We start from the raw sequence: 21,392 nt of genomic DNA, 5'->3' as shown, positions 1-21,392 counted from the left end.
CATTTGATTGGAATGTATACATGTTCGGTGTTCCATAATAACATAAAAAAATTCTACCCAGTCATCCATAAAGGAAATAGTATTATCATTCTTTCCTCTTTCCTTGTTCCATATAACATAAATAATTCACCTATATTTTCCACTAGCTAGCTAATACTAATCGATCGACCCGTTATATGAAGAGCAAGTTTGCTGCTGTTTGGTACAAAAGAGGAGCTCTCTTCCCCGACCGATACAAAATCAACCCGTTATTAGTAGTTTTGTGTAGAGGGTACTAACCTATTTAAGTATGTGGGTTGAAATAACATGACACATTAATTGAATAGGCCGAATTAGGATTTGAAAGGGTTCAACTTATTTAAGTAAGCAAGTTGACACGATACAACACGTACTATACCACACAATTTTCAACTTTAGTATGTAAAAATGACATGATCTACCAACTCTACCCAAACTCGACACAAAATGAACTATTTTAGGTTAGAGGTGTCAAAAACTGGGCCGACCCACGGGTGAACCCGCATGCGACCCAGACCCAACCTGTTCCGAGCCGAGAGTGGTCGGTTGGAAAGCCGACCCATTCCGACCCAGCATTCACCCGTGCCCAGTTTAACCCGTGGAATTAGTAACCCAACATGAGTTGGGCCGACCCAGTTTTACCCGTACCCAGTTGCACCCGTGAATAACGACCTGACCCAACCTGTTTCCGACCCAAAATAACCCGCACCCAACTTCACCCGCCAATGACCCAGTTAAACCCACCCAGTTATCACCCAACCCAGTTACCACCCAACCCAGTTACCACCAACCCAGTTGTGACCCAACCCAGCTATCACCAACCCAGTTGTGACCCAACCCAGCTATCACCGACCCAGTTGTGACCCAATCCAGCTATCACCGACCCAATTTCGACCCAACCCTGTTAGCACCCGACCCAACTAAACCCGACCCAATGCCATTCCGACCCAACTAAACTCGACCCTACACCATTTATTTGTTTTTGGGATCGCAAATATTATTAAAAAAAAAAAAATAGAATATGCACATAGTTGCTAATTTCAAGTATTTACAATTTAATGTTAAGCAAATAAAAACATTGTCATAAAAAAAATAATAAACAACATTAAATTAATAAACTATATTTTTAATAACATGATATTTTATACGTTTTAAAAACTAAATATTATATAATTGATATAGTATGAAAGAGAGGCAAGTTATTTTTCTTCACTCCTGCATTATTGACAAGCAAATACTAAACCTATTAGAATTATCACTATCAAATTAAAATCAAACCAAAATAATTACTTAAATTCATAAATCTTACTTAAATTAACCAACAAGTATCACTTGAATTAACTAACTAAATATCAAAATTACATAAAAACAATGATAAAAAAACCAAAGAAAATAACATCATAAAAATTACAAAGAAATTAACATGAAATACAAAAAGAAATCTGAATATTAATATAAAAATTAACAACTAAATTACAAAAAAAAAAAAATACATAGAAAATAAAAAAAATACACACCAAAATCTGAACCAATTTCAGGTATTCTAAGGAAAATATAGACAAACCAAGCATAAATCTACAAATATCAAAGCAAATAAAAAATATCACATTCGAACTTCATTAAATAAATGTATAAATCTGGGTAAAATCCAATTACTTCACAATTACATTAGTTCATTGCAAAAATATAACAAGATCTAAAAGTTACAAAAAGAAAAAAAAAGTTCAGTTAATTTTACTAACATCTTAATCGAAGAAGAAAAATAGAATATTAAACAAGATGAAGAGAAGAGCAAAGAAGAAGAAAAAATATATTAACAAGAATCGAAGAAGTGAAGATCTAAGACAAAAAAAAAAAGGAAAAGAAGAGGAAAAGTAATGGATGAAACGGTGCTTGAACGATCGCAATCGCGAACCCAACCTTGCGATTCGTGCGATGAGGGCTGGGCGAGCGGTTCGCGCGACGAGGCTGGGCGAGCGTGTGTGGTGTGTGCGGGGGTGCGAAGGCTGGTCGAAGGTTGGTGCTAGTGATTTCTGCGAGGGCTTGTGCGACGAGCGTTGAGTCGACGCTGCTGGGGGTGGGTGACGATGTTCGAAGGTTGTGGTGCGTGTGTGCGAGAGTTGCGTGCGAAGCTTGAACAACCGCAACCGCGAACGAAGCTTGAAGGAGATTTACCATGAGAGGTGCATGAGAGAGAAAGTCGAAGGAGACTACCATGAGAGGGAGGAGTATGAGTCGGTTGAGGAGAAGTGAGAGTGAGGGAGGCTGAGGAATGAGGATGGGAAGGAAGGGGAGGGTTTAGGGTTAGAAAGGAATTTGATTCAATGGTTGGATTTTGATCTTTCTCAAATCAATGGTCCTAATTCATAATCTTTGACATTATTTTTTAACCAATGAGAATTGAGAGTGGTCAATCACATGGATTGCTAACTTAATCAATGGTTGGATTTTCATCTTTTTAAAATCAATGGTATTTCCCTCAAACAAAAATAAATAGCCTAAAGTACTAATAAATTAGTATTGTATTTTGATATTATTATGATTTGAGTATTCTAATTTCTAGTTCTAATATTATTAGTTTACTAACTTTAGAAATTACTAGTATTACTATAAATTAGAAACATTCGAAACTAAATTAGTATTATTGATTTTTAAGAAATTATTTATCTAAATTTATAATTTAAAAATATGTGAACATGTTATATGCGGTAATTAGGGATTAATTTAATGTTAACATGTAAGACGTAACACGGTAACAATTAGTCGATTATTGCCGATGGCTCGATAGTATGATTTAGGACTTAATGTCTTAATTATTGCATTTACAATTTAAATTATGTCTTATTGTTGATACTTGCGTGCTACTGTGTTAACTTTGTAATATCACTATATGTTATCACTTTATCGATTATCAATTAATTAGTATTTTTATACTTAGTAACAATTAACAACTTACGCCGTCTTGAATTAGCTAATCGACTTACATCGATACATCGATCTAATCCAATATTAACTTGTTTCAATTCAAATTAGATGTTTTGAGTTTCAATATGAATTTAACTTAAAGACGATTAACTTAAATGAAACATTGTTATATTGAACCAATCTACTGAGTTATACGATTAACTTAGAGACGATTAACTTAAAAAAACATAGTCACATTTACATGAAATTCGATCATGTTCATCCTCTACTAACATAGTGTTTGATTATGTATCATTTATATGATATATTGACATATTCGATTAAGTGATAAGTGATTAACGTTGATCATTGTTAATTGTTAATTGTTACTTGTTAGATGTTAGTTGTTACTTGTTACTTGAATACTTATGCAATCATCAATAAAAATAACTAATAGTAACTGATTCAGACTTGAGAGTGAGTAAGTCACTAACTAATAACAAAATGTTTAAGTTTAATAGTCTATTAACCCTAACACTATAAGTCTATAATAAATAATCCTTATGGTTGTTTTTTACTCACTTACTTGTTAGATGTTAGTTGTTACTTGTTACTTGAATACATATGCAATCATGAATGAGAATAACTAAATAAGTAAATAACTAATGAGTGATACTTAGTAACTTAGGCAATAAACCAATTACCAATAGCTAATAATGGTGAATGGCCCAATAATATAAGATTATAAGTATAACTTATAAGTTATAAGTCTTACTTTAGTAACATTTCAAATTAGTAATATAAGTATCAAACTATTAATGATTCAATGTATTATTAAAAAATTCACAACAATGACTCAATCACAATTCACAAATATCAGTATAATTACATATTACTATAATATACCACTATAAGTATAAAGTATAATGACTATAATGTATACCACAATATCACAATACGTCAATACCACATCCACATGTTATAAGTTTATAACAATCTCGACCCAAATCAATACGCCACGGAGCCGCCGGTTCGATATTTAGTCGTTCCAAGTAATTCCGATATCAATTTCTTTCGACCCAAGTAGCTCGAAAGCCGATTTATTCCGACCCAAGTAATTCCGAAAGCCGTATTATTCGAACCCAAGTTATTCCGATATCGATTTTTTCCGACTTAAGTAACCCGAAAGCCGATTTCTTCCGACCCAAGTAATTCTGAAACCCGATTTCTTTCGATCCAAGTTATTCCGATTTCGATTTTTTCCGACCCACGTGACCCGAAAACCGATTTCTTCCGACCCAAGTAATTCCAAAAGCCGAATTATTCCGACCCAAGTTATTCCGATATCGATTTCTTCCGACCCAAGTAACCCGAAAGCCGGTTTCTTCCGACCCAAGTAATTCCGAAACCCGATTTCTTCCGACCCAAGTCATTCCGAAAGCCGATTTCTTCCGACCCAAGTTATTCCGAAAGCCGTTTTCTTCCGACCCAAGTCATTCCGAAAGCCGATTTGGACCGACTTCACCTTATTCCATTCCGACCCAAATTCACCCAACCCAGATACCGGCCGACCCAGTCTCACCCGACCCATTTCCGACCCAGTTCCGAGATCCTCTCACCCAGTTTCACCCGACCCAAGTTCACCCGACCCACCCAGTTCCGACCCATGACACGGTGTCACCCAGATTATTCCGACCCAAATCATTCCGACCCAGCTTGGGTCAACCCAAACCCAGCCAGTGACCCAGATTGACACCTCTATTTTAGGTTAAAGGTTTTGATCTGACTCGTTGAAATAAATGGATCGACATGACAAGAGTAAATGGATCAGGTTAGGGTTGGAGGTTGACATGAAAACAACACATATGATTACTCTCTTCCGTTTCCAAGTCTATACATCTCTATTATATAAGGGAAGAGGAGGGGAACACCAAAAATGATAAACCTTTTTATACCCTTGAATAATAAAATACAAATTCATCATCTTTTACCATTATATCCTCAATTAACAAAATATTTACCTCATCCTTGATTTATCGGTTAAAAAAAAAAACAGAAGAAAAATATACAATGAACTTTATGAACAACTTTTTAATTATGCAATTGACTTTTTATTTGTTTTCGCACGCATCGCGTGCATAAAAGACTGGTAGGCCTATATGGCTATATGACTATATCCCCAATAATGGCATGATCAATACTATATCTTTCATTGTATACGAACAAAAGTTTGTTATAGAGCAATGGCCTATTAATCTGATCTTTCATTAGTTTGATAGGAGGGTGGGACAAGATATCTAAACCTAAGGCTTTATTAGGATGTCTGTCTAGAAAAGGCTAAGACAAATAATCAATCAATACACCTGAAATTGTAGTGGAAAATCTTGAAAGAATCAAATCACAAATGGGTAAAACTGTTTAGAAGAAATTACCTTTAGGAGAAAAGTTCAGATAAAAATCACTATCATCCCTTCATATGAATTAAATAAAAGTGTAAATGCATTACAACAGAGAATACATAAGAGACGGGATGATATATTTGTGAAAGGGACTATAGAGATTTCTATAAAAGTCTTGCCTTGAATACATTTGTGAAGGGATGATAACAAAATAATACCTTGAAAGAGTGAATATATATGAGTCAACACTTCTTTCACTAATAATATGCTTTATTCCAACTCAAATTTGCTCCAAACAGATGTGTTGTGATCCTCTTGCATGCTAGCTTCATTTTTTATGATCATTATGCTCAAGATAAGCCAAACATAATCCATTTGCTACAAAATCACTTGGTAATCATCAAAATACACAACTGGAGAGTAGTAGTGCACAACTTAAGTAACTCATGTAATTATGCAGCTATATATTCTAAATTAAACTTGAAATGCAATTTAAATGTAAATAAAAATTAAACTATATGTAAATATGATACGTCATGAAGGTAATATCCTTTCAAAAATTGTTCATACGTTTCTTAGTATTAGATATGCACAATATTGTAGAATGAATTTTGAGCATTAATTGACTATTAATACATGTTGATGATCATAATAATTAATAAAACTATATAATAAAATTAGTTTTAAGGATGAATCGAGTACAAAAAGAAATTACATAAAATATTATAATTAAGAGATCATGCATATTACTAGTCAAAGTAATTTAAACAATCGTGCGCGTGCCCTATAATAACAAAAGTGTTGTGAGAAATAGAGAGAGAAGTTATGCAAATATATCAGAGAGTATTGTATTGCATTGATGTGTAAAACTGATTTCTTACACCGATGTATTTATAAGCAAAGTTTTCTACTGTGCACAATTGCAAAGTTTTCAATACGAAAGAAAATTACCTGACATGCATTAAATACACGCAGGAAATATGGACTTCACGCATATGTGAACAGTGGACTTCACACATGTAAACAGTGGAATTGCTCATTCCACTGTTTCTCACATCCCCCTTGAATGTCCACTTATAAGTCATAATAGACGTTGTCTCATTAAGAATCTTTGTTAGGAAAAATCCGTGGGAAAAATCCATACTAGGGAAAGAGTACAACTATTATGTATCCTTATATGCTTAAAATCAACTGCCTCATTAAAAACCTTGTCAGGAAAAACCCAGTGGGATAAAAACCTGATCGAAGGGAAAAAGAGTGCAGCGCATATAATACTCCCCTGAATCTAGCATATATCATGAAGATGACGCATTCCAATTTTTCGGACTAATTCTTCAAATTTCTTCGCCGGAAGGGATTTGGTGAATAAATCTGCAAGATTCTCACATGATTGGATTTGTCGAATGTTGATGTCCCTTCCTTTTGCGAGTGAAGAAGAGCTTTGGTGATAAATGTTTAGTTCTGTCTCCTTTGATGTACCCTTCGCTTACTTGGGTGATGCATGCAGTATTGTCTTCGTAGATGATAGTTGGATTTGTTGTTATTGTTTCCATCCCGCATTCTTCTTGGATATTCTTGATCATTGACCTTAGCCATACACATTCCCTTCCAGCTTCATAAAGAGCAATTAATTCTGCATGATTTGATGATGTGGCCGTCAAAGTCTGCTTCGTGATTTCCAAGATATTGCAGTACCTCCATAAGTGAATAATATCCGGATTGAGACTTAGCCTTCTGTGGATCTGATAGAGTAGCCAGCATCTGCATATCCAATGAGTGACGCATTGGTCTTGACTGATAGAATAATCCGAGATCTTGTGTTCCTCGAAGATAACGTAATAAGTGTCTGACTCCATTCCAATGTCTCTTGTTGGTGCATTGCTGTATCTAGCTAACAAGTTTACTGAAAAAGCTATGTCAGGTCGAGTATTGTTAGCCAAGTACATTAAAGCACCAATTGCACTTAGATATGGTACTTCAGGACCAAGAATCTCTCGTTTTCTTCTCGTGGTCTGAATGGATCATCTTTCTCATTCAGGGAACGCACTACCATTGGAGAACTTATTGGTGGGCTTTGTCCATGAAAAAACGTTTCAGGATTTTTTCTGTATAGTTTGATTGATGGACAAAAATCCCATTTCTTAGATGTTCCATTTGCAGGCCAAGGCAAAATTTTGTCTTCCCGAGATCTTTCATCTCAAATTCTTTCATCAAGTATTTTGCAGTCGCTTCAAGTTCTCTAGGAGTTCCGATAATGTTCAAATCATCGACATATACAGCAATGATCGCGAATCCTGATTTAGATCGCTTAATGAAAACACAGGGACTGATTTGATTATTTTTGAATCCTTCTTTCAATAGGTATTCACTAAGACTTATCCACATTCTTCCAGATTTTTTAACCCATAGAGTGATTTTCTCAATTTTATTGAGAACATCTCTTTGGGCATGCAATTTTCTGGTAGTTTTAGTCCTTCAGGAACTTTCATATAAATATCTGTGTCAAGTGAGCCATACAAATATGCGGTCACTACATCCATCAATCTCATTTGCAATCCTTTCGAAACTGATAAACTTACCAGAAATCTTAGTGTAGTTGCATCGACTACTGGAGAATATGTCTCATCATAATCAATCCCTGGCATTTGCGAAAGCCTTGGGCTACTAATCTTGCCTTATATCTAGTAACCTCATTTTTCTCATTTCGTTTTCTCACGAATACCCATTTGTACCCAACTGGTTTTACACCTTTTGGTATTTGGGTTATTTGACCGAATACTTCACGTTTTTCAAGTGATCTCAATTCTGCTTGAATTGCCTCTTTCCATTTTGGCCAATCTTTTCTACGGCGACATTCATCAACTGTATTTGGCTCTACATCATTTTCATCGTATGTCATTTCAACCGCTATCGAGTAAGCAAAAATTTCATTCAAGACAACATCTTTTCGATTCCATTGTCTCTTTGTAGAAACATAATTAATTGAAGTTTCATTGTTGTCTACGCTTTCATGTTCCTTTTCTTCTGGAACACGTTTCTCTTCATTTTTGTTTTCATCATGCTCTGTTGGGAGATTTATATTAATTTCGTTCGTTGTCTCCCCTTGCCTTTTCATTTTTCTCGGTTTTAAATCTTTAGAACCGGGTGGTCTGCCACGTTTTCGACGTGCTATTGACTCATTTTCAATTGCCTTATTGTCATTAGGAATTTCAATCCGTTCCGGAGCATTCGCAGCAGGTACATGTGACTTTGTCACTTTCTTAGAATCTGTGAATGCATCTGGCAATTGGTTTGCAATACTTTGCAGATGAACAATTTTCTTGACTTCTTGTTCACATGAATTTGTTCTCGGGTCCAGAAACGACATTTGCGATGCGTTCCATGTAATTTCCGATTTTATATTTTGTGGGTCCACTTTCTCCCCCTAAGGATGGGAATACCGACTCATTAAAATGACAGTCGGCAAATCGAGCCGTAAATAGATCACCAGTTGTTGGCTCTAAATATTTGATAATTGATGGAGATTCAAATCCAACATATATTCCCATCCTTCTTTGTGGACCCATTTTAGTACGTTGGGGCGGAGCAATAGGTACATGTACAGCGCACCAAAAATTCTCAAATGTGAGATATTCGGTTCTCGACCAGATACTAATTGTAATGGTGAGAATTTGTGATAGGCTGTCGGCCTTAATCTTATCAATGTTGCCGCATGTAATATAGCATGACCCCAAGTAGTAGATGGCAATTTTGACCTCATTATTAATGATTAATGATTCAGCAAGACCATTTTGTGTATGTACATGAGGTACAGGGTGCTCAACAATAATCCCAATAGACATGCAATAGTCATTAAATGTTTGGGATGTAAATTCCCCAGCATTGTCTAATCTTATTTTCTTTATTGATGATCTGGGAATTGAGTTCTTAATCGAATTATTTGAGCCAAAAGTTTTGCAAATGCAACATTTCTGCTTGACAGAAGGCTCACATGTGACCATCGAGTAGAGGCATCAATTAATACCATGAAATAACGAAATGGTCCACATGCAGGATGAATAGGCCCACAAATATCTCCTTGAATTCTTTCTAAAAACATTGGAGATTCAGTGGCAATCTTATTTATAGATGGTCTGATTATCAATTTGCCAAGTGAGCATGCAGAGCATGTTAATTCATTTGACCGAGGAATTTTGACATTCTTTATAGAGTGTCCATTTGAGTTTTCAATGATTCTATGCATCATTCCTGTGCCAGGATGGCCTAATCGGTCATGCCATAGAGTAAATGATTTTCTATTATCTAACTTCTGGTTAGATATCATATTAATTTCAATCGGACGTATATCTATGCGATATAGTCCCGAGGAAATTGCTGGCAATTTTTCATAGATGTATTTCTTGCCGTTTTTCTCTGCCGTTAGGCATATGAATTCCTCTTTGTTCACTGTCATTGTTTCCAAATGGTAACCATTCTGACGTACATCTTTGAAACTTATGAGGTTCCTTCGAGATTTACTCGAATATAATGCGTCATTAATTATCAATTTTGTCCCATTTGGAAATATAATGCAAGCTTTTCCAGACCTTCAATTAGCTTGGCTGTCCCAGAAATTGTACTAACATTTGCTTGGAATATTGTAAGTTTTGAAAAATACTCTTTATTTTTCAATAGGTGTGTGTTGTCCCACTGTCCAGGAGACATTGTTCTTTAGTTCCAACTTCTGATGAATTCATATCTTCATAAATAATAAATACGATGATTAGTATAAGAAAAATACGTATTTTTATTAATAATAAAGGAACAAATACATGAAAGTGGATATTGAAGCAGTTGAAATAAACTAAGCACATTAATCGATTGTGATCTAAACAAACTTATTTTCAACTTCAGCATCATCCATAAAAAAATCTGAAACATCAAGGCTGGCATGGATGTAGTGGCTTCATTAACAAAGTTTGCTTCAGCATTTTTTCCTTTGTTTTTTATTGAAGCTTGATATAGATCTACCAAATGTTTGGCAGTACGACATGTGCGGCCCCAGTGCCCAGTCATGCCACATCTATGGCAAGTATCATTTCCTTTATAGGACGTCTGCCTCTGATTTCCAGATGATTGTCCCCAATTTTTATCAGAATGTTTAAAATTATTATTTCTTGGGGAAAATCGGCCTCTTCCACGTCCACGCCCTCGGCCACGGTAATTACCACGTCCTCTCCCACGACCGTTGTAATTACCGCGTCCACCACTATGTATAGCATTTGCTTCTGGTGGATTAGAGCTTTCTAAGCATTTATCTCATGAGTGGCTGAAGACCCCGTAGGTCTAAGATTATGATTTTTCAGCAAAAGATCATTATTTTGTTCAGCCACAAGTAGTACTGAGATTAGCTCAGAGTACTTTTTGAAAGCTCTGAACCTGTATTGTTCTGCCAATATGATATTAGAAGCGTGGAAAGTGGAGAGCGTTTTGTTTATCATTTGCTCTTCTGTGATGGGATGATCACAATATCTTAACAATGATACAATTCTAAACAATGTTGAATTGTAATCACTGACCGTTTTAAAATCCTGGAACCTCAGATTGGTCCAGTCATAATGTGCCTTTGGGAGAAGCACATTTTTGTGATGCCCATATCTTTCATTTAGGCTATCCCATAGTTCTTTTGGATCATCCACAAGTAGATATTCACTTTTTAAACTTTCATGTAAATGATGTCTTAGGAGGACTAAGGCTTTTGCCTTTTCTTGTACAGTCGCAATTTTTACTGATGCGGCTGTTGTAGTTGCATCCCCTTTTGTCACATCTTTAATTGTATGTTCCAGTCCTTGGGCCTTTAAATTCATTTGGGCGTCCACCGTCCATTCTAAAAACTTTTGCCCAGATAGATCTAGTATGTTAAATTGTCTTTTCACTAGATCTCCCATTCTTTTGACTACAAATAGGTAAATATTTGAAATTAGTAATGATGATAAATCACATATATATATTATCTCCCCCTGATTTATATCATTATTATTATAGATAAATAATACAAACAAAAAAAACTAAAAATAGCGTACAACAATAATGAAGCTAAGCAAAAAAAACAAGAAAATACCAAAAAAAAAATACAACAAGTGAATAAATAAAAAAAAACTTCCTAAAATGCACTTAAAGACAAAAAAAATTGATATTCATGTGCATTTTTCGCCATTCTTCCGGGGGAAAATTTTTTTTGTCTCCTATTTATGTATTAGGAGGTATATCATTAATGCCATGAGGAGGAAAAAGAAACCGGCTATAAGAAATAAGTAGAGTTTTATTTTCCTAAAATCCTCTTCAAAAGAGGAAGATGAGGGTGGAGGACGGTTGTCGTCGGCGTTAAACATGGTGGCCGGAAGGTTGAGGAAGAAGAAAAAAAATTTGTGGGTTTAGAGAAAAAAAATCGGAAGAAGATAAGGGATATGTGGTGAAAATGGGGATGGTAATCCGCTTTTATAGAGGGTTATCCCTAACTGTGCAGTTCATATACAGTTAAAAAATATACAACGCATAAAATTCTAATATTGACAAATATATATTAGAGCATGCTAGTAAATTGGTAATATAATATATGTAACTATAAATGCAAAAAAAAGTAGAAGATTAGAGACAATAATATAATAATATGTTCTGAATGCTTGTTCCCTGCATACATACGACATTATTGCACATATAAGACATAATAATGCTATCATTTCACTAGGCCGTCCATATAGGTGGCAATAAAAAAAATTAACCTGTCCATATAGGCGGTTTAAGAGCAGATAAAATAAAATAACGTAAATAAAATGTCCTTGCCCTCCATGAAGGTGGCGTTAAAATTATTTGTTTTCTGCGTTAGTAGTATGGTGACGTTTACTACTAGTTTCTTCCTGTTCATCTCTATCTCTTTTATTACTGGGCGGAGGTTGATTTTCAGCTGGTTGTATAGGAGGGTTATTATTGGTGTTGGGAACAGGGGTTTGTGGGTTTTCTTGGTATGAGTATTTGTACCGTTGTTACGGTTACTGGGTCGGGGCTGTATTACAGTTCCCCTCGCTGGGTTGGTAGTGAATGGCACATTGTTTCGCTCTATCCAAAAATAAATACCCGAGACAGAGACATTGTGTAAAACAATGTTAATCCCGTTACTTTGTTGGTCCATGTTCGGGTAGTAAAAAGGTTGGGCTTGGAAAAAAAAATTTAAACTTAAAAACAAAATGGATGTAAAAATTTTAAAGATACCTTAAAAAAAAATTTCGGTAGAACACTCGTGCTGATAACGTGTTGTGAGAAATAGAGAGAGAAGTTATGCAAATATATCAGAGAGTATTGTATTGCATTGATGTGTAAAACTGATTTCTTACACCGATGTATTTATAAGCAAAGTTTTCTACTGTGCACAATTGCAAAGTTTTCAATACGGAAGAAAATTACCTGACATGCATTAAATACACGCAGAAAATATGGACTTCACGCATATGTGAACAGTGGACTTCACACATGTAAACAGTGGAATTGCTCATTCCACTGTTTCTCAACAAAAAGAAGGGAGTATTTGAAAATCTAGTTCTACCCAATTATTGTTTTCAAGATGAACTCATAAGATGTGGAATAACATATGGTTAATATCTTTGACTAGCTAGCTGAGGACATCTTCAATTATCCATGACTCAGGGACATTTTCTTTTTTAGAGGATTCCGGTATCCTTCTCTTTCTTGATCCCCTTTGAAATCTATATACTTCTTTCGTTTCGAATTACTCGCTACACTTTGAAAATTCCACTATTCTTCAATGAGGTTTGGTCAATCATTATATATTATTAGATAAAATCAAATGTTATAATGTAATATGTTGTTAGATTCGTCTCAATGTATATTTTCAGAAAATCAAATTTTTATACTTTACCCTTATACATAATTAAAGATATTAATAGTGAAAGTAGTGCATCGACAAGCGTGAAAGTCAGATCAAAGTGTAGCGAGTAATTTAAAATGGATGAAGTATATTTTCACTAATTAATTTGTAATGCATGGTTTTCTTCAGATAAATTAAAGACTCACAATCTGTATATTACGGTTTATAAGATGAAACTCTTACTCTTACCATGTTTCATGCATGATCTGCTTTTGTTAATGCCCTACTACTAGAGATCTATATTGATTCTTACTAATGATATTGGATAGAATTTAATTATTTCCTTGTTGAATATCATCATAATCTAGTGAATTAGTCCATGCTAGATCTTCTAATGCATGCTCAGAGGCATATACTTCTAAAAGCCATCTTTATTAAGTTGGTGGTTGATGTACTCATGAAGTAATTTAGTCAACCTCATCATTGCTTTCCGTAAGAACTGGTTATTCACTAAATCTCTTGACCTATGCAATTCATTATATAAACAAACTATTATATATCTTATCTAGTTAATTAACCTAATCTAAGTTTAGATAGGCTGCCTACTCTAGGAAAGTATTGAATAATAAATAAGTAGTCTCTGATAGTGTCCATCTTCGTCCACCCCTTTTCATCTATATTCGTTGGCTTTTTGAAGTGTTTACTGTTGTAACTTCTAGCAACGGTATATTTTTCATTTCCCATCATTCTATGTCTTAAAAGGGAGCCAGGGAGGATAGAAATGTCAGATATATAAATATAATAGTATCTCAAGGATATTATTTGATTTTTCATAGTATATATATCATCGAGTTTATTATCAAACGTATATCTTTAGTTATTTTATTATGATCCTTGGTTATTTTTGATGTACTTTTTCCATTATTTTTTAATTGCAACATTATCCTTTTTGTTAGAAGTTTTTTTGGTTGCAACGTTTTTTTATTTGGTAATATTTCGCCTCCTTCCCTAACGCTACAAAAAAACTATATTATGATATGTTTAACTATGAAGGCGGTAACCTGTAGGTTGAAGTGATGTGTATATGATATACCAAATGTTATATACCAAATGTTATATATATGAAATCTATTACTTGACGTGCTTATTGTAAAAAAAAATAAAAAATAAAAAAAATCTATTACTTAACAAGAATACCAACTATATTATAGAACAACACGCACGCATTCTATAACAATTACTGACATCTGCTTTTTCTAAGGAGGAAATACAATCCATATTAAGCTAAGATTTACGACATAATTTGGTCTATCCATGTGGCAACGTTGGATTAGAAGAGAGACTTAGACAGTCAAATTGGTTAGAAAATAATGACAAAAGAGCACAAAATGATCATAAGATCACTCCACCCACTTCGTATGGCAACCATCGTAGAATACATGCCCCTTGGACGCTTTTTTTTATACTAATTCCCACTTTTTGGTGTGCCGTCAGCTAGTAGCTATCTAATGGAAAAAACAATTCATCATTTTAATACTCCATCACAAGTCAACCATTAAGAAATAAGATGGATCTAGTAGTGGTTTGAAAATTCATTGAATAGTGCTCATTTTTGCCCAACTATTTTTGTACTTTCTACTTTAATTTAGATTTTTTTTTGGCAGCAAGATCATGCATTAATAACAACAATAAACTACAAGTGAGCCCGTTTACCTACCTTCTAGGGCTAGGTTTTGGACTTCGTTTATTTTGGGACTCGATGCACATTGACTTACAAGACCAATCTACTCCAGTCTAGAACATGATACACTACTGACATCTGACTCACTACTAACATCTGATTGCAAACTAGGACATGATGCATTACTGATATCTGACTTATTGTTGGCAACACAAGTACTTGGAGCAAGCTTTTTCCTCGAGCTTTGGGAGGAATCTGCACCGAGACCAACTTTCCTCTTCATTCCAGCACTTAACCTGCCAGTAAAATCAAACTTAGGAAGGAAATAGGAATTTTTCTTGCGACAATTCTTTAGGGTTCTCCTGGAATTCCCTATTCGTGGTTGGGCTTTGTTACGCTTTTCCCGGCCTTTAGTTTCCTTAGAGTCTAATGCAATACATCCTTTAATTGGAAATCTAGATGAAACAAATGAGCTCGACTGGGCCATTTGTAGCCCACTAGCTGCAATCTCCTTTTCAATATCGCTGTTTGACTTGGGCTCCATACTTTTCATCAATAGATCTTCACTTTCATGGTGGGCTAGCTAGGTTGGGATAGATTAATGACTTCATCCCCTCTGTTAGGGCGACTGTTCATTCCCAGGATCAGAACTATGTTGCTGCAACTGACCGTCTTGCATTGTAATTTTCCTGTTAGCACCTCCTTTTGATAAATGAGCAACTCGAACTACCATATATGACCCTGATTTTAGATTATATAATTGCACTGATTTTCCTTCCTTCAACAATTGAGTAATGTTTTTAGACAACTGTAATGAGGAGCCTAGCCTTCTTCGGTTAACAAACCGATATTTAGGCTCTGCCTGATTTGAGTTTCTGATTTTGGAATCACTCACACTCTCATTTATGCACTCCATTTTGACATCTTTCTCTTCACAGACAACTTGGTCCTCGATCAGACTTTCCTGCAACAAGTTTAGGATCTCACTATTAACTCCTTTCACCTTAGTAGAACATTCGTCTTCTTCCTGATGTTTTTCCTTCATCTTTTTCCTTGGTGTCAATGGTTCCACCCCTAAACCAACCGGGTGATCCTTCTGCTTAATAAAAAAAACTCTGGACTTCATTTAATTTCTTAGCAATTTCTTTGTTTGATGGGTCAATCTTAGATGCTTGTAAGCAAATCCCAATTAATGAGCTAAATCACACCTTCCTATTCCCATTGATGCTCTAGCTCTTCTAAACAAAGCTTTTACGTCGCACAGGTCAAAGCTTAAGACAATAGAGCAAAGAAGACCAACTTGATCAAATTCATTTATCTTCAAGAAACAAAGCAGCTAAATTTAGCAAGATGCAAAAAGCTAATTCGCAAAAACTTGTTGCATCTTTCTCCTCCAAGACAATTAGGCAAAGCATCACACCAGCAAAACCATAACATTCTAAAGCATCATTAATATCTCCATGACTGTAACAAGAATTTCCTTCTTCCTTCCATGACTTAACTAGATCCAATGAAGTCTTGAGATTATCTAATGTAGAAACATAATGCAGGAACTCATTATCATCTGGTCCTAAGTTACAATCCTTATTAAGGAGCTCATGGAGCTCTCCCTTCAACCTCTCACAAACTTCTAATGAAAACATACCTAAAAAACTTGCTTAACCAGACAAGAAAATCACAAAGACTAAATAACTTCTTCACTCTAATAACTAGGATGACTTTCACCCCACCAACTTCTTTTTTTTTTTAAAAAAAAAGTTAAAAAAAACACAAGATTTGGGAAGAACACACCTGAGATCGGGACTATGATAAATGAAAAACAAACTCAGCAGATAGATGCCTACGCTGACTCTTTAGACCGACCAATTGTCGCCGATGAGCGTTCAACATTCACCCTCTGCTGATGCAAAAAAATCGCACCACCGAACACTATACGTACCAATTTATGCTGGAGGTCGCCGAAATTGAAGGCTCGCCGGCGACCAGAGGGCAGATCGGTCGCCGGCGACCTAAAAGCGGCAACTTTCGGTTGGGGAAGAGGGGTAGAAGTTTCGGGAAGCAGGGGTTTGGGGTTTTTGGGGGCACGATCTCTCTCTGTCTATGTTTTTTAATCTAGAGATTTTATCTTATGAAAAGAATTTCAAATAAGAAGATTTTTTTTGAAACGAATCGTGTAAATGTAGTTAATATACATAAGAGTTTGATAACATATAAATTTAATCAAATTTCATCTTATAATCAATTAACAATCATTAAAAAAAACCACTAGATATATCTTAATACTCATTGTCTCTATCCACTATCACATAGTAAGACTTTTGATTAATTTTGGTTGTAAATTTGGAAAATGACCCATCTATCAAACGAGAAAAAACAAAATATATTTTACTAAATATTAATTAATGTTTATATTTCGCTGATAAAATTACTTATAGTATTTTTTCCTATAAAATTGGAAACATCAAGAACTTTTTTTTTAAAGTATATAATTATATATGCTCTAGAGTAAGAGGTTATTGATGGATAGAATAGCACCAAAAGTGCGAAATCTAGCAAATTTAACATGAGAGTGTATGGTGATGATGGTGCAACGTGATTAAATAGTATTTGTTTCCAACAAACATTAAACAATAATCATATACACACTATATTCACTCTCTTTTGCTTTCTGACTCCTCCTGCACTTATTGTAGTGCCCTATTCTTCATGCCCTAACTAAATTCGTTAAGTATTAATACTACTCTTCATTTACATCACCATTCTCACTCATCTAGTGCTTGCCTCTCTACCTTTTTGTTTTCTTCTTTGCATTTTTTCAACTCAATTCTTCATGAAATATAATTCTGACAGCTTTAAATTTGTTCACCATCTTACCTCATCAATTAGTCTAGCTTTAACTTCCTATACACTCACAGATTGCTCTCCATTTCCATGCGTGGAACTCAATCATCGTCCCATCATATAGGTAAGAGCATAACATCAATTCATGTGATATGCGTCTAATCAATTCACACTCTAGTCAAACTTATTTCCTCATGTTCATATACCTAACTAATACTTGTAGCCCTTGACTCTAATATAAATTATCTCATCAAGTTATATGCATTGATTTTAGTTGTTCTTATTTATACAACCATAGATTATCTAATTTTCTTGTTTATCTCATCGTAGACTTGGTAAATGAGATTATTGAATTAGCTAATTCTTAGTGCTTGCATTAGAAGTTACAACGTTCTTACTGTTATTTTTACACATAATCATCACATCATGAGGTTGAGGTGGTGGTGGAGTAGTGGCATCGCTTCTCACTTCATATTCCTGAGGTTTAGGATCGGGATCAGAACTCATGAGACTCATTTAATTTGAAGATTTTCCCTTATCCCCTTCAGGCTTCAAGTTAATCCCCTTCATCTTAATGTTGAAGCAGAACTAACAAGATTCTACGTAAATATGTTTTTTTTATATATCAATAATGAGAATATTTGGTAAAAGGTTTTAAAGTTTGAACATGAAAAATTATACTTTCTCCATTCTGAAATAAGAAATGAAACACATCTCTCAAAAAGCTCTCATATAAAAGAGACGAGTGTTTCACTTATTCTAAAACGGAGAGAGTATATCTATCTATATATATTCACGGGATGGAGGGAGTATAAACAAATAGTACGTATGTAATGAATATGCATGGTTTGCAGCAATGGCGACAGGGAAGAAGAAGGTGTTGGTGATGATATTGCTCTTAGTGATCTCGACGACGGTTTCAAAGGGAGTGAGAGAGGAGGAGGGAATGAGGCATAGAAAGCGGCATTCAGCATGGAGAGACATGACAACAATAAACGGGTCAAGTTATAGTGAGGCCTATTGCCTAAGCTGGAGGATGGCTGTGGAAGCTAACAACATGAGAGGGTGGCGAACCATACCTTTACAGTGTTTGCGCCATGTCCAGGGTTACATGGTTGGTGGCCAATACTTCCGTGATATTAGCTTGATTATTGACCAAATTTATGCATATCTCGACATGGTTACGGTTACCCCCTTTGATGATGACTTGGATGCTTGGGTATTTGATATTGATGACACTTGCCTCTCCAACCTCTTTTACTATCGAGCCAAGCGCTTTGGGTAACTCCTCATTTACAATATTTTGCATCTCATTTTTAATAATTATTTACTATAAACTACGTTTTTTGTTTCTTTTTTATTGCAACACTTTGATTTTTTACACTATTTCTATATCTCACTTACTAGTATATAAAAATAAAAACGATCATATAAAATGTTCTTAAAATCGTTCCGGCCGAGGTTTTGATAGATCACAGAATCCGATCCAAAAAGCAGCTTCTAAGTGAGATGATTCGACTTAGCTTGTCCATAAAAATCGACTGATCACTTCCCCCTATGTTGTACGTGTAAACAATGTCACCCATAATTAGTCAAGTAGAAAAGGCTCCCAATAAATTTCTTGTAAGTAGATAGGCCATCCAATAGCTCTCCCGTTAAGGGAATTTTGAGATCTTGTTCCAGTTTAATTTGCATGCAGAAAGACCAGCTTTTGACAAGAAACCTATTGGGTTCCAAACCTGTTTGCGACCTCATCACTTCAATCTCTAGAAAAGACTTTGAGTTTTCCAAATTTTTCTGGGTTTTTTCAATAAATTTTATTATATCAACTTTTTATAACTTTTACAAAATACATAATTAATTAGAAATAATAATGGTCAAACATTGACAAGTCTGAAATTCAAACTATTACTTTTATTTAAAAACGGAGTTAGTATATAGTTTTAAAGTATATGTTATATGATTATTAATATGTAGGTGTGATCCATATAATCCAACGGAGTTTAAAGCGTGGGCTTCTGGAGGAGAAAGTCCCGCCATTCCTGCCGTGTTGGATTTGTTTAAAAAATTGATTGAAGTGGGATTCAAGGTGATCTTATTGACCGGAAGGGACGAAGAGACCCTTGGCGAAGCAACTGTAAACAATCTGCTAAACCAAGGTTTTGTTGGATATGAACGCCTCATTATGAGGTTAGTACTCAAGTTTTCTACTCTAGTCTAGATAATATATATATATAGATCATGCTAACCTTACTAATTTATTTATGGATCTAATTATATGCTTATAACAAGGTCGGCTGAATATAGAGGACAAAGTGCAATCATGTACAAGTCTGAAATCAGAAGGCAACTTATTATGGAGCAAGGGTATAGGATTTGGGGAAATGTAGGAGACCAATGGAGTGATCTCCAAGGCAATTTTACTGGTGATCGAACATTTAAAATTCCCAACCCAATGTATTTTGTTCCTTAATTCATTTTTGTCCTCTACTATAACTACTACAACTACTACATTTTACTATGTGTGACTCTCTTTGACAGAATGTAAAATTTCGAGAGTCGTGTTTCGTGCTTATATCATACATGTATTTAAGTTTGTGAATCAAGGTGAAATTGTAAACATCCAATGTCAAAATGCTCGACACATGAATATAGATGGAGAATTTGCATTTGAGGCAAACAAACTAAAGCGCTACAATATCTTTTTTACTCTAACAAAGTCTGACCATTCCCCCTCATCTATGTCATTAATTATATACATCATCTGTCTTTTAAATGAGAAAGGTGTACAAAGACTAAGGAGATCAGAGATATGGAGAAAGATTTAATTTAAAAAAAAAAATCTATGTGTTAGGAGAAAAAAAGAGAGAATATATTGTCAAAATACCAACATTATACATTTTTTTTGACATCAAAGGAAACATACAAACTAAATATCAAAAGTAATGCTACCATTTATTTAAATAAACGGCTCCACAGAGCTAAATCATGTGCACGTTTGACTTGATCTCTCGAGACCTTTTCAACCTGGCACCATTGAAGCCTACGTGCCATGTTTTTTCGTATCACTTACTGTCTAGTAAATTGAGATATATTGTCTTTGTTTGAAACGCGGGGATTGAGCAAGAAGAATTGAATCTGTTTTGATTTGAATTTGTCTGTGTCCAAGTGTTGTAGCCCATACAATAGCGCGGTAAACTAAATATTAGAAAATCATCATTATTAGTAATAGGGAACTTCCTAAAGTAGAAGACATTGCAATTAAGTTTATTATAAATGGAGAAAGTATTCTATATTCCACCGTTACCTGCAAAAGTATGAGAATCTTTTTTGGTGCAAACAAAAGCATGAGAATATGCAATGCCAATATCATTGTCATATTATCCATCCCAAAAAATATAATTAAGTAATTGCTAAGAAATCAATGAGAAACTACAAAATTATATCGAATATGCACTATTTGCATGTATTTGTGGCCATTCAAAAAACACATTTCAAATTTTCCTTAATTACAAAAATACCATCAATAAGTTTATTATAGGTAAAATTGGCCTAAACACCTTGAACTACACCTCGCTCGGGTGCATCGTCCAACATCACCAACTAGGACTAGTAGCCTAAACACCACCAACTATGCGGTGGGGTGCATACCGTACCATAAATGAGGAGGGAAGCCTAAAATGTTGCC

General features: G+C 34.8%; 1 protein-coding gene across 1 annotated transcript; it reads left to right on the top strand.

The window, feature by feature from the left end:
* The first annotated feature begins 17,568 nt into the window (after positions 1-17,568).
* LOC104898124 (acid phosphatase 1) lies at positions 17,569-20,387 on the top strand. Its single transcript, XM_010685141.4, has 4 exons — positions 17,569-17,828; positions 18,559-18,985; positions 19,682-19,894; positions 19,997-20,387. Exons 1-4 carry the CDS (start codon positions 17,795-17,797, stop codon positions 20,175-20,177), a joined length of 855 nt encoding a protein of 284 aa, XP_010683443.1. The 5' UTR covers positions 17,569-17,794; the 3' UTR covers positions 20,178-20,387.
* The last annotated feature ends 1,005 nt before the right edge of the window (positions 20,388-21,392 follow it).

The sequence above is a fragment of the Beta vulgaris genome, chromosome 7 (genome assembly GCF_026745355.1).
Source record: "Beta vulgaris subsp. vulgaris cultivar EL10 chromosome 7, EL10.2, whole genome shotgun sequence".
Lineage (NCBI taxonomy): Eukaryota > Viridiplantae > Streptophyta > Magnoliopsida > Caryophyllales > Amaranthaceae > Beta > Beta vulgaris.
This window is presented reverse-complemented; position numbering and strand designations above follow the sequence as displayed.

Excerpts from the sequence above, each read along its gene's own strand:
- LOC104898124 (XM_010685141.4), top strand. The coding sequence starts at position 17,795 with ATGCGTGGAACTCAATCATCGTCCCATCATATAG. Across the intron at positions 17,829-18,558 it reads ATCATCGTCCCATCATATAG|CAATGGCGACAGGGAAGAAG; the intron begins GTAAGAGCATAA and ends CATGGTTTGCAG. Across the intron at positions 18,986-19,681 it reads TATCGAGCCAAGCGCTTTGG|GTGTGATCCATATAATCCAA; the intron begins GTAACTCCTCAT and ends ATTAATATGTAG.